The following is a 12,388-nucleotide window of genomic DNA, read 5'->3' on the forward strand; positions in this document are numbered from 1 at the left end:
TCATTAAATCATTTTTCTGAGTTTACCTAACATACTCTCTTGACAATGTATGGTATTAAGTATTTTCAGTCACATCATTTGGACCAAGCACAACAACTAACATAAGTGATCTGAAATAACAGAATTTTAGGAAACAAAATTACAATTATAAAAATTAGTCCCAGAAAGAAAAACACAGCACTTACCAATTGTGGGACAGCATTACTAGAAGCAATAATTATTCATTGGTGAGGTAAATTCAGCAAAGTTGAAAAAAGATAAACTTGAATTTCTGTTCTCAAACTTCTCCTTTTAAGAATTGAATATTAATATCTTGATGTACTGCATTTGAAACCTTTGTATTTCACTTACCATTAACAAATGCTCTTTCATTTCATAGAACATATCTTTCTTAATTTAGAAACTAAGAAACTTAGAAACTAATTTTAACTAAGAAGCAAAGTTGAGCTGAGAAATGTTAGCTTGTTATTTATAAACACAAAAGGATGCTAAAATCAAATAGCAGAAAAAACCAGCACATAACAGCCCCAGAGTCCTCCACTTCCTTCTTTTTCTATCTCCCTCCCTTCACAGAGATCAGGTGGGTAACATACTTTAGAATGGGAGAAATATGTTAAAAGTTTGATACTGCAATTAGTTTTTTGCTTTTTAAGTTCATAGTCTGATTTTTACTGATGTCAGTTTGCAGAACATTAAGTTGATGTTTGTTCATTCTGAATCATCTTATGTAAACCCAAACTGCATTTCTGCCTATGCTCCTGTGTCATGTATTTTTTGGTTAGAGATTTCTGCTGTAAAATGTCAGTTATAATCAGATATGCAGCAAGACCCATAACTGGAAATGTAATGAACACACAGGGGGATAAGATCAAACTTCAAAGTAACCCAAACAAGCTAAAGCAGTAGGGGTTGAAGGCAATGGGATCATTTAAATAATATTAAATGTATTGCCCTGACTTCACTTACTGCAGTGAAAAAATGAACTCCAAGGACATAATTAAAAATACAGCTATTTATGGCAGTCATGTGACAAAATAATATTTGTTGGTTTAAATAATATTTGATAAGTTTTTAAGGCATATTTTTGTTGTAATCCCTCTTAATATGATTCCATTTCCTCCCTATAAACCTTTCTATGTATGCCTCTTGAATTATCCTTTCTGACAGAAACATATAGTAGAAGAACATGCACTTGAGTAGTAAATGCAGAATATTCAACATATGAGAACATATGAGAACAATAAATCACCTCTAACATTGCAACACATAGCAGAAGAACAGTAGGCTGCATTCCTGAATAGCGGACTGACACTGGCCACTTGTCCAGCCAGGCAGTCACTACATTCTCCCCTCTTTCTTCAGGTGTTGGAATACAGGGAAGTAACCAAGACAGATAACAAAATGAAACATACGCAAAAGATGGCATGTATTATATACGTTATCATCTTTATGTATTAATGAAATTTGTTTTTTAAAAAATAGACTAGGCCAAAGCCTGTCATTGTCCCGGACAGCAATCAGTGTTAGTGTTCCTGTTAAAGACAAAAGTGCATAAAGGTGTGCAGAATTGAAGAAAATATATCAATTATAATGGTTAAAATCCGAGCAAAATAATAAAATATGCATGCATATCTGCATGTATTACGTAAAAAAAAGAAAGAACTGACTTTATCTATGCAATCTGGAAAATTAGAGCTGAGGGTATGATTGATTTGAAGATCAAGTAAATTTACGGTAAAATATCTATTTTTTATAATATAATATAGTAAGAAAATAAGGTTAGTCAGACTTTTCCAACACTGACATAGGCTGAGATCCCAGCAAAACATCTAAAAATAGACCAGGCTATGTGGCTTTCCCAGATGCTAATCAAGCACTAATCAGGGATACCTTCAACCTTATGTGATTCTTCTGTATTAAGCAACCCTCAGACTATTAGATTTTCAGATGTATGTCAAGATTCTGGAAATTTTAGTTGCAAACTAAAGTTGAATTAAGGAAGTCTATGAATTGAATAAAGAGGTTAAAAAAATGAAAACAAAAAACCAAAAAAAAACAAGGGAACTTACCTTAGTTTTTATTAAAATAGTAATGGTTGTTCATGTTCTGACAACTTATCTGGTTCTTAATTTAGAAAAAGAACAGAAAATGATTCAGATTATTATAGGTTTTCCATTAAGAAAAGGTTATGAATGGGTGTAATATGAACTTTGATTTTCATTCACACTTAAATGTCACCTCAGTATGGTTATTATTAGGGGTCATTTCATTATTTGCTTTCATGGAATTTTGTAAAACTCAAAGATGTTTTTATACACACAGGATTTGAATGTCTATGCTAATAGTAATAATAATAATAAAAGTAATAACTTGTAGGCAAATAAATTTACAACCTCAAATCTCAGCAAATAAAATCCAGTCATTGATGTCATATGAAACCCAGGGAATTATTATTTTTTCTTCCTGTATTCATTTAACAGAGGTTTGTTATTCCATAGTAACATAATCTTAAGAACTATTTCATATCAATAGTGGGGTAAATCTAGAATGTATATAGTATCTGCAGAATGACATTTTTACTGCTGAAAAGGATATATTGTGTTTAGGTGGATATGTAAATCTTTCTTTTAAGTAAGAATAGTTACAAGGTAGTCTCTAGAATAATATTATCAGTAATCTACTGAGTCATTTATTGGTCTTTGCTCCATAAGGACTCTGCTCCCAAAACCTAGGGTAAATCCTCAATAATTGTGATTTTATTTTGAACTGTAACATTTAACTAATTTGTAAAATCATTAATAATCATGAAAGTATAAAATATTCAACCATATCTTTGTGCAGGAAACATCATCTACTGTCATTGCTTTACAAATCCTTGCTATTTGACTCACTGTCATTATTACAGACCTACTTTTCAAAAATAGTAGTAATTTCAGATTCATGTGGTAGCATTCTTAAATGCAAATATTAGCAATTCTTCATATTCTAAACACATAAAGAATTTGTATGAACTTCCCTAAATATTGGTATTTTCACCTTATTTGGGAGGGCAGGGAAGACTTTTTGTTTCTTCCTTGAAATTCTTTTTAGATGTTCTGTTATAAATGTGTCTTCAGTTTTGTATATCTGTGATATAAGTTTAATAGCTAGATTTCCTGAGATACTTCCATTCCTAGCTGAACACTTTACACTTTTATTTTTATTTCAACACCACTGGTGTATGTCATAAATACTTAACTTAAAAGTGGATTTATTTGTGTTAGTGAAGTGTTTCAATGACTTCAAGTGGAAAAAGTGTTTTATGAAATGTCTTGTGATTTGCACTGTTGAGACATTTGAGACAATGCTAAATGTTTGTGCACCAGCAACTTATGTTCTGTGCATTTTAAACATTTTCTTAGCTTCTTGTCACTCTGACAGTGGTTGAGATTTCAGCAGAAAGAGACATCCACTTAAACATCTTCAGTGTGCAAGGGTCTGCAGGGAATTTTATTTTTTTTTAAGACATAGTGTTTAAAAACTGAAGTAGTGATCTGATACAATTTACAACTGCACTGGAGTTTCCCCAACTCTATAGACTTCAGGTCATCTCAGATGCCTTGATATATTTTAAACTTTGTAACTTTAGTATTTGCCTAATTACCTTTTAAAAAATAAATTGTTGAGAACCTGACAATCATATTTTAGAAAGGAAGTGAGAGAACATGGAATTAAACTCAAATTTCCTGGATCCTAGGTTATAAAGGAAAAACAATTTTTTTCCTTAGTTCTACAGAGCTGTTTACAAAAAAAAACCCTATTAAGTTAAAATTATTTGGTCGCTCTTCAGAAAAGATCTTAAAATATTTTAATTATGATTTTATAGGAAAATTGAATTAGTAATTACATACTATTTTTTTTTTCTAAAATCTTCCTGGATGTTTATTAATTATGTGATAGAAACATCTCAGTTACAAACCTCTCAAATGTCAAAAATATGCATTTTAAAATTCAATTTGGTATTAAATTTAACATACAACAACTCATTCTCAAATACAGATTTTGTGTAGCAGCATGTTTAAGACCACATTTTCTGTCTTCCCATTTTGGAAGTCAGGCCCACATGCAGACTGTGTTGCTTAGAACAGATTGAAGAAAGCCAATGTTCACCCAGTATCCACTACAGTATCACCCAGTATCCACTACAAATACATAGAATTTCATATGCAAACAAGCCCCATGATGTCAAAAAGTCAAACGCTGGCTCTCACTTATGTTGGCTTTACTAGTAAAATGCATACAATGAATACAAAGGACTAATACACTTGCTCAGAGTAGAGCTTGGCTACAGGACTGCACATCTGTAAATGAGCAGCATCAGATGTTTGTTTTAGCTATGGCAAAAGGGTAGGAAACATTGTTATGCCTATGCTACATGAGCAAGCATTGATAATTCCTTCCAGTAATGTGAATCTTGTATGAATCAAATCTCAGTTGTAACTAGTAGAAAACGTATATTTCTTTTTTTTTTTTTTCCCAGTGCTTTTTTTAGGCCCACTCTGCAGTATCAAATTGCCTTTGTTAAACTGCCAGGACGTATGAAAATTTAAAACACAATCTTCCACGTAAAAATTTCTAAGCTGGGAAATGGGCTCCATCACTTCGTCTGTTTCCCTGTCCTGTGAAGAGAGAGCTTTTATTGGTTTAGTCTGTCTTTCAAGGAACACAGGATACCTTTACTGGTAATGATAAAACCCACGAACCTCCCTTGTTACCATATGCTGTATCTCTTCCTCAGCACTCTACTGGTAGAAGCTATGCCAATTGTGATTTTAGTGTAGTGCTGTCCAATTGTACTGAATGATCCAAAATTTATTTAAACTCTACACCTTTCAAAGTCTTGTTGGGAGATTAATTTATACGATGTTAAAATATCTTTACTTTTCCCCCAAGAGAGTAAAGGGTAATTTTTGTTTGTTAATATCCGACTTGGGAGCTAAATATCTCTGATGGTTATTAATTCTTCTGCAGTGCAAAAAGTAAGCTGTAGATCTAAGCTGTGAGTAAAAGACTTCTGGTTCATGAAAGACTCAGGTTGACCTTGGCAGTAGCATTAATCATTAGTAGAGTTCAAGCAGATTGTATAGCACTGCAGAGACTTTAGAAGGAGAATATAAGGATATATGCACTTTGGGAGACATAAACCATTGTCTTCATCAGAAAAAAACTCACATGAAGTAGTTCTGCAAGATATTTTCCAAGGCATAATGCCTTGTGTGTATCTGAACTCCTGTCATCCACACAGCCACATTTATGCATGGGTATGTACATAAAGAATGGACAATGTGCTGTTTTGTATTTGTATACTGCCTCTGTTTAAATTTTGTCAAGAACAAAATTAATAAAGTGTCCAACCTCAAAAGGCTTTCGAAAATGTTTCCTGTGGGTGTGGTAGTGATACAATGATATGCTGAAATGTAGCAGGCGATCAGTGGAAAGAAGACTATGTCTATAATGTATGCATATGGTACCTACGGAGTAACAATCTACTTGCAAAGAAAAGTGATGTGGAGTTCTTTACATGTTCCTCTTTAGTGATACTTACAAGGGAAAAGGTGTCTTGGTACTAAAAATACAATAATACTATTTAAAAACCCTCTTCACTTTTACATTCTAATAATAGTGCTGTTTCAAAAGAAGAGGGGGAATAAAGGGAAATTTCCTTCACATAAAAGAATAGTTGCTTTCATATTTTTATTATTTTGGAAAAATGCAGTATTTGCATGAACATTTAAAATATTCATTGATGTATGCTAAGATCTTTTTAATTTGGGCTTTACATCTTTAGAGTGAGCAATAGCATTTTAAATTTAAATTTTCAGTGGAACTTTGGAAAAAGAAATATGATGTGTTGACATACTGTTTTCTTTAAAAAACCCCAACAAACATAACTCCCAAACACAATGTACACACCCTCCCACCCCACCCCTTAATTTTAGTCATTAGATATATTCCAGGAAGTGATCTCCATTTTTTTTCTAAAAGAAGTCAGCATGTTGCTATTGCTTCTTGTCTTAAAGTTTGTGTTCGATTCAGTTTTGTAACACCATCACAGCAGACTTTTTACCACTTAAATGATAAAAGTTTCAATAGGCACTTTAGTGGAATTACGAAAAAGCTACCACTCTTCCACCATGATGCCAGAAAGCTATCTTCTTTCTAAGTCAGGTCAGTAAACTGCACCTTGAAGGCCTGAGCTTGTCTCAGTGTAATTCCAGAGTAACAAAATAGCAACAAAAACCTGTGTATGTTACAGGATTTATCATTCTTTTGCAGATCAAACCAAAACTGACAGTATGATAAATGTAGTAACTTGCTGGAAACAATTGCTGTCCTTTATAATCAAAGTAATTGTGTCCTATATAAAGCTTAGGTTTATCTTTTAAATTTGTTGTTGGTTTACTTTTCTTTTTATTTCACTGTTGTAGTTGTACTTAAGTGACTTTGTCAGGGTTATAACTTTCTTCTCCGAACATGTCTGCCAAGATCTTAAAGCGAGGTCCCCAGTCGCTCAGATAATCATAATCCTGATCTGCCTCTGTAGTAAGGGAGTCTATAGAGCTGAGAGACTCTGCAACAGATCCATTTCCTTCATAAGCATAGGTTGCCAAGGAGTCATAAGGGGGGGCAGATGGATCTGCATCATTTTCCTTCAGCCTTTGATTAATGAAATCTCTTATGTCTGTGTTATCTTCTGCTGGTGGTCTGTGGCGCGGAAAGCGCAAGGTGTCTGGTTTAATGTCCCTGCGTATTTTGTTATCTTCAATTGCTTTGGGATTTCTCAGGGCACCTATGTCGAAAGCCTGGGTGTCCTCTTCTCCACCTCCTTCATCATCATAATGGATAACATTATCTCTGATGTCTTCTTTAGAGGTCATCAGGGTGTCCTTTTTCTTCTGCCTCCGTAGTGCTACGTACAGTACCACAATGACTGTAATGAGAGATAACTGAAGTTAAGACATGCACAGAAATATTTTTGTACTCTGATGACATATCTTTCTTTGAAAGCTGCAAGCAATCAGTGGGACTTTTCTCCTCAGAAAAGTGCAGTGCTTAGCAGTGCTCTATCCAGTGAAAAGTCATTTACTGTTTGATGTATGAGTCTAACTTTCCTAAGTGCTTGCTCTACTGCTGGGGGAAGTAACAAATAATGTTCCTACTGTCCTTCTTTGCAAACAAACAGAACTGGATAGGATTTCAGCTTATTAGTTCAGAGAGACAGAGATGGGATTTTTTTTTTAAAATGTCTTCATAGCAAAATAGAAAAAAATACCCTAAATTTCCACACTGAAGAGAAGAAAAAAAAACGCAGACAAAGAACAAACAAAGAACTAAACCTGTACAGTTAAGAAGAGGAAAAAATAATGTGGAATTTTGAATAATAACTAATTTGAGTAATAAATAATTTTAAATTTGGAATTTTTGAAATGCAGAAAAAAGTAATCCTACATTAGCTTTTAATGCAGTACACTTTGGTCTTTTCAGGGATCTGCTACAAAAAATCATGTGTTGTAAAGTTTTGGAGAGAAGAGGAATCCAGGAGAGTTGGTTGATTTTTAAGTATCACCTCCTCTAAACTCAACAGTGGCCCAACCTGAGGAGCAGGAAATCAAGCTAAGACAGCAGGAGGTGCGCACTGATGAATAAGAAGCTCTTGAACTAAACTCAGTGATAAACAAAGAGGCATCTAAGAGCTGAAAACAGATGAGGGACCCAGGAGGAATATAGTGTGGCACCTGAACACACAAGAATGAGGTTAGGAAAGACAAAGCCCATGTGGTGCTATTTCACAAGGGACATGAAGGGTGACGAGAAGGGCTTGTACAAGTAAGACAACAACAACAACAACAACAACAACAACAAAGTAAAGGTAGGCCCATGGCTGAATGTGGGAGGGGAACTGTTGACAAATAACATGGAAAAAGACAACCCAGTCAATATCTTCTTTGCCTCTGTCTTTATTGGTAAATTTGTCCTTCAGTAATTCCAGATCCCTGAGATCAGAAGGTAAGTAAGTCTGGAAAAAGGAAGACTAATCCCTGGTAGAAGAGGATCAGGTAAGGGAACACTTAAACAAACTGAACACTTAAGTACATGGGATCTGATTGGATACACACATGAATGGTGAGGAAGACAGTAAGTGAGGTCACTTGTGATAATTTTTGAAAGGTCATGGGGACTGGGAGAAGTTTCTGAGGACTGGAGCAAGTGTCACTCTTATCTTCAAGAAGGGCAAGAAGAATGAGCTATGGAACTACAGGTCAGTCAGCCTCACATTGATTCTGAGGAAAGGGATGGAGAAAATAATTCTGGGAACTAAGAAGGTGAACAAGGCTTGCAAGCATGGATTTATGAAGGTGCAATTGTGCTTAACTCCCCTCTACAGTGAGATTATTGATGGATGAAGGGAGGAAAGTGCATTGATTTTATCCTACCTTCAGTAAAGCTTTTGATGTTATCTCCCAAAACAACTTCCTTAGAAAACCTGAGAAAGTGTAGAGTAGACAAGAAGACAGTGAGGTGGATTGCAAAGCTAGTAAAGCTGCCAGACTGCAAAGGTTGTGATCAACATTTCAAAAATCAGATGGAGGCTGGTCATTACTAATGTACCCCAGGGTCTGATGCCGGGACTACTTTTCTTTATTAAGACATCTTCATAAATGACCTGGATCATGGGATTTTTATCACCTCAGCAAGGTAGTAAAAAAGAGCAGTTCTGTCAGCATTCATAGGATCTTAAATTCCAAGTCCCACACATGGAGAGGAGTAACTGTATACTGTAGATGCTGTTAGCTGACTGACCAGAAAGCAGACAAGGCCTTATGGAACTGGTGGACAATAAGTTCACCATGAGCCATCAATGTGCCCTTGTTGCAAAGATAACAGCATTTGGGACTGCATTAGGAGAAACAGATTTAGATTAGATTAGCAGGTCTAGTGAGATGATCATTCCTCTCTGCTCAGTTCCAGTCATGCACACTTGCAGTGTGCCCAGGTGGCCAAGAAGGCCAATGGCATCCTGGCCTTTATCAAGAAAAGTGTGGCCAACAGGTCCAGGGAGGTGATTCTTCCCCTGTACTCAGTGCTGGTGAAGCCACACCTGGAATGCTGTGTCTGATTTTGGACCCCTCAGTTCAGGAAGGATATTGCTGTGCTGCAGCAGATCCAGAGAAGAGCAACAAGGCTGGTGAAGGGACTTGAACATAAGTCCTATGAGGAGAGGCTGGGGGAGCTGGGGCTGTTTAGTCTGGAGGAGGCTCAGGGTAGACCTCATCACTCTCTCCAACTCCCTGCAAGGACGTTGTAGCCTGCTCTTCTCCCAGGCAGCTATCGGTAAGATAAGAGGGCATGGTCTTAAGCTCTGCCAGGGGAGGTTTAGGTTGGATGTTAGGAAGAAAGTCTTTACAGAGAGGGTAATCAGGCATTGAAATGGGCTGCCCAGGCAAGTGGTGGATTCTCTGTCCCTGGAGGTATTTAAGATGAGACTGGATGTGGCCCTGAGTGCCATGGTCTAGTAACCATGGTGGTAGTGGATCAAGGTATTTTCCAACCTGGTTGATTCTATGATTCTATGATTCTGGGTCCAGTTCTGGTCTCCTCATTACAGGACAGACATGGAGTGAATCCAATGTTGAGCCACAAAGATGATTAAAGAAATTGAAACATTTGCCATACAAAGACAGGCTAAGAGAGCCAGGTCTGTTCATCTTGGAGAAGAGAAGGCTCAGGGAGATCTTATCAATTTCTATAAATATCTGATGGATGGAATGGTGATGGAATCTTGTGAATGGTGCCCAGTGACAGGACAAAAGACAATGGGCACAAACTGAAATGCAGGAAAATCCACTGAAATGCAAGAAAAAAGCTTCTTTATTGTCAGGATGTCAAGAAGTGGACCGTGTTGTCCAGACAAGTTGTGGGGTATCCCTCCTTGGAGATACTCAAAGCACATCTGGTTACTAAACAACCTGCTCTAATTGGAATGGTGATAAAGGAGACAGCATTCATCTTGCTTCAAAAAAACTGACCTATTTTGTTTTGGTTTTTTTTGTTTGGTTGTTTTTTTTTTCCCATTCTTCTGCTATGAAACAACAATTTTCTTACAACATTTTTTTGACACAGAACAGAAATTCTGACTTTTACCCACTGCTACTCAGCAGCTATTTATGCAACCCTGAGCCTTTAGTAATTTATTTAAGTGATAAACTACTATATAATCTAAATGCAAAGAGATATCCATATGTTATATTCTGTGTCAGGAGCTATTTTTGGATATGTATTAGACCTACATAAGGAATAGCATGGGATCTAGAAAGCCCAGAAGAAGCATAGGCTAGCATTTGTAAGACTCAGTCTGCTTTTTGCAGCCCACATTGTACCTCTTCAAGATATGAAGTTGGTTTTATTTTATTGTCAGTTGACTCAGGCTATATTACAAGTAAGGTCCACACAGCTACTGACTGCTTTGAATATGTTGTGAATAAGGCAGTGTTTAAATATAAGGCAGATCAAATAACGCTGCTGCCTTATGATATCCATGCCTGCCTGAAATAAAAATCATCCACTGAATATTTATGTGGATATAGACAGTCATAGTCTACATTACAATTATTTTCTTCTCTTCCATTTCTTCATTCTCCTTTTGCTCAAGTTCACATGCAGAATTAAATAAAGGCTCTTAATAAGTTCTTACCGGTGTTACTCTTGGTAGGACTTGTCTACCTTAGTAATATTCTAAAAAAAATTATTTTTTCAAGAAAGATATTTAAAACTATTTCAGATAAAAAATTATGGCTTGGGTTCCACTGAAAACTGGTTCTCTTCATGCAATAAGAAATATTGCGTGGGTTGGCAGATTCATGGTCATAGTCAGTGCTATGGGATATTTTTCTAGAAATAGACTGCCCCACATTTTGAATATCTTTTGTTAAACACTAGATTAAACTAATGAATAATCGGAGTAATGCACTTCACAGAGTTTCATGAGAACTAACCTAGAAGTATAACAATACACAACAGGATTGCAATCAGTGCTCCTGTGCTGAGGCCAACTGGTAAGAATATTGCTTCCACGTTGCAGGACTGGATAGTACCATCAGAATCACATCTGCAAACACGGATGGTCAATGTGTTTGTGCTGCTCTGGACAGGGTAACTGCTGTCCTCTATTACTATTGGAAGAAAGTATAGCTCTTGCTGCCTTCTGCTGTAGCCATTTCTCCTGGCTTCAATCCCAGCTGTGTTGTCTGTAAAACATGACACAGTCATCACTAGATTTTTATTTTGTACTGAAATTCATATTGTAGTTTGTATCACATTGAGTAATAGACAGCTATTTTATTTTTGAAACCTGGTGAATGACACACATTATGTAATTGCCTTGTTTTATCATTACAGAATGTACAGTATTGTGACTGGTACAGTTATTTTTTACAGAGCGTTAAACAATATTCCTTTTCTTAAAAACCTTTTAAGAGCTAAAATTTCAGAGAAGATAACAATAATTGAAGAAAATCCCAAAACCTTACAGGTATAAGATTAGAAAAGTTTTCCATTTTTCCTTTTCTCCATGTCTTCTTACATTCCTAGCCTGTGGTCCAAAGGACTTTGATTGCACATGGATTTAGAATCATGTCTTTATCAATTAATTAATTTCCCTTAAAAACTCGAAATATTATATCTGGACAGTATGCAATCACTTTAGCTTTCCTGCCTTATTAAAAATAACTAAAGAGTACTTCAAAATCAGTAGAGTTTTCAACAATTAGTCAACTCCTAGAAGTTATGTTTTGTCATTTCTTTCCAGTAAGTATTTTAGTTATTGCTGCCTTTCCTGAATCAGAGTAGCAAGGAAATGATGTACAGATTAAAAGAATTACACTGAAAGCAAAACCAAAATTAAATTAGCAGGGAATTAATTAGATGACAGAACTGAATGAAGGCATCCTGCAGCAGTTACCATTTTGCCATCTCACCCATATTCCTTATTATATTTTTGGAAGACATCATTTGTTGTCTGTGATGGCTTTCATCCCTTTTAGTTTTGTCACTTGGTAAAAGGATTAAGAACTCTGAATTCCACACTCAAATAGCTGTGTGAAGTTCTGATTAAGGACAATAAGAAGGACTCCTAAATATCCCAAATTATGATATGTTGTGATTAGGCACCAATGGAAAGGTGCTTGACTGACAAAATGCTTCACATGTGTCCTTTTTATCAAACTCAAACATGGACAAGTCAAGTTCAGTTATACTTAGTTTTGAAAAGGAAAAATGTCTGAAAATTGTTTGAATCAAGCCAGCTTCCATCCTCAGCTTGTTCTTTCTCTCTGTGATTAATCATCTGCAC

General features: G+C 35.8%; 1 protein-coding gene across 9 annotated transcripts in view; it reads right to left on the reverse strand.

Moving 5' to 3' along the window:
• Nucleotides 1–3,951: 3,951 nt before the first annotated feature.
• Nucleotides 3,952–12,388, reverse strand: part of CDH12 (cadherin 12) — a 518,528-nt gene continuing 510,091 nt past the window's right edge. For all 9 annotated transcript variants that reach the window (XM_050331367.1, XM_050331339.1, XM_050331330.1 and 6 more), the window contains 2 exons: nt 11,034–11,285; nt 3,952–6,970 (listed from right to left, as the gene is read on the reverse strand). In XM_050331367.1, the coding sequence (XP_050187324.1) occupies nt 6,474–6,970; nt 11,034–11,285 (749 nt within the window). In that variant the 3' untranslated portion in view covers nt 3,952–6,473. The remainder of the gene's footprint in view (nt 6,971–11,033; nt 11,286–12,388) is intronic.

Source organism: Myiozetetes cayanensis, unplaced genomic scaffold (assembly GCF_022539395.1).
Source record: "Myiozetetes cayanensis isolate MyiCay16 unplaced genomic scaffold, myiCay2020 scf1, whole genome shotgun sequence".
NCBI classification, from domain to species: domain Eukaryota; kingdom Metazoa; phylum Chordata; class Aves; order Passeriformes; family Tyrannidae; genus Myiozetetes; species Myiozetetes cayanensis.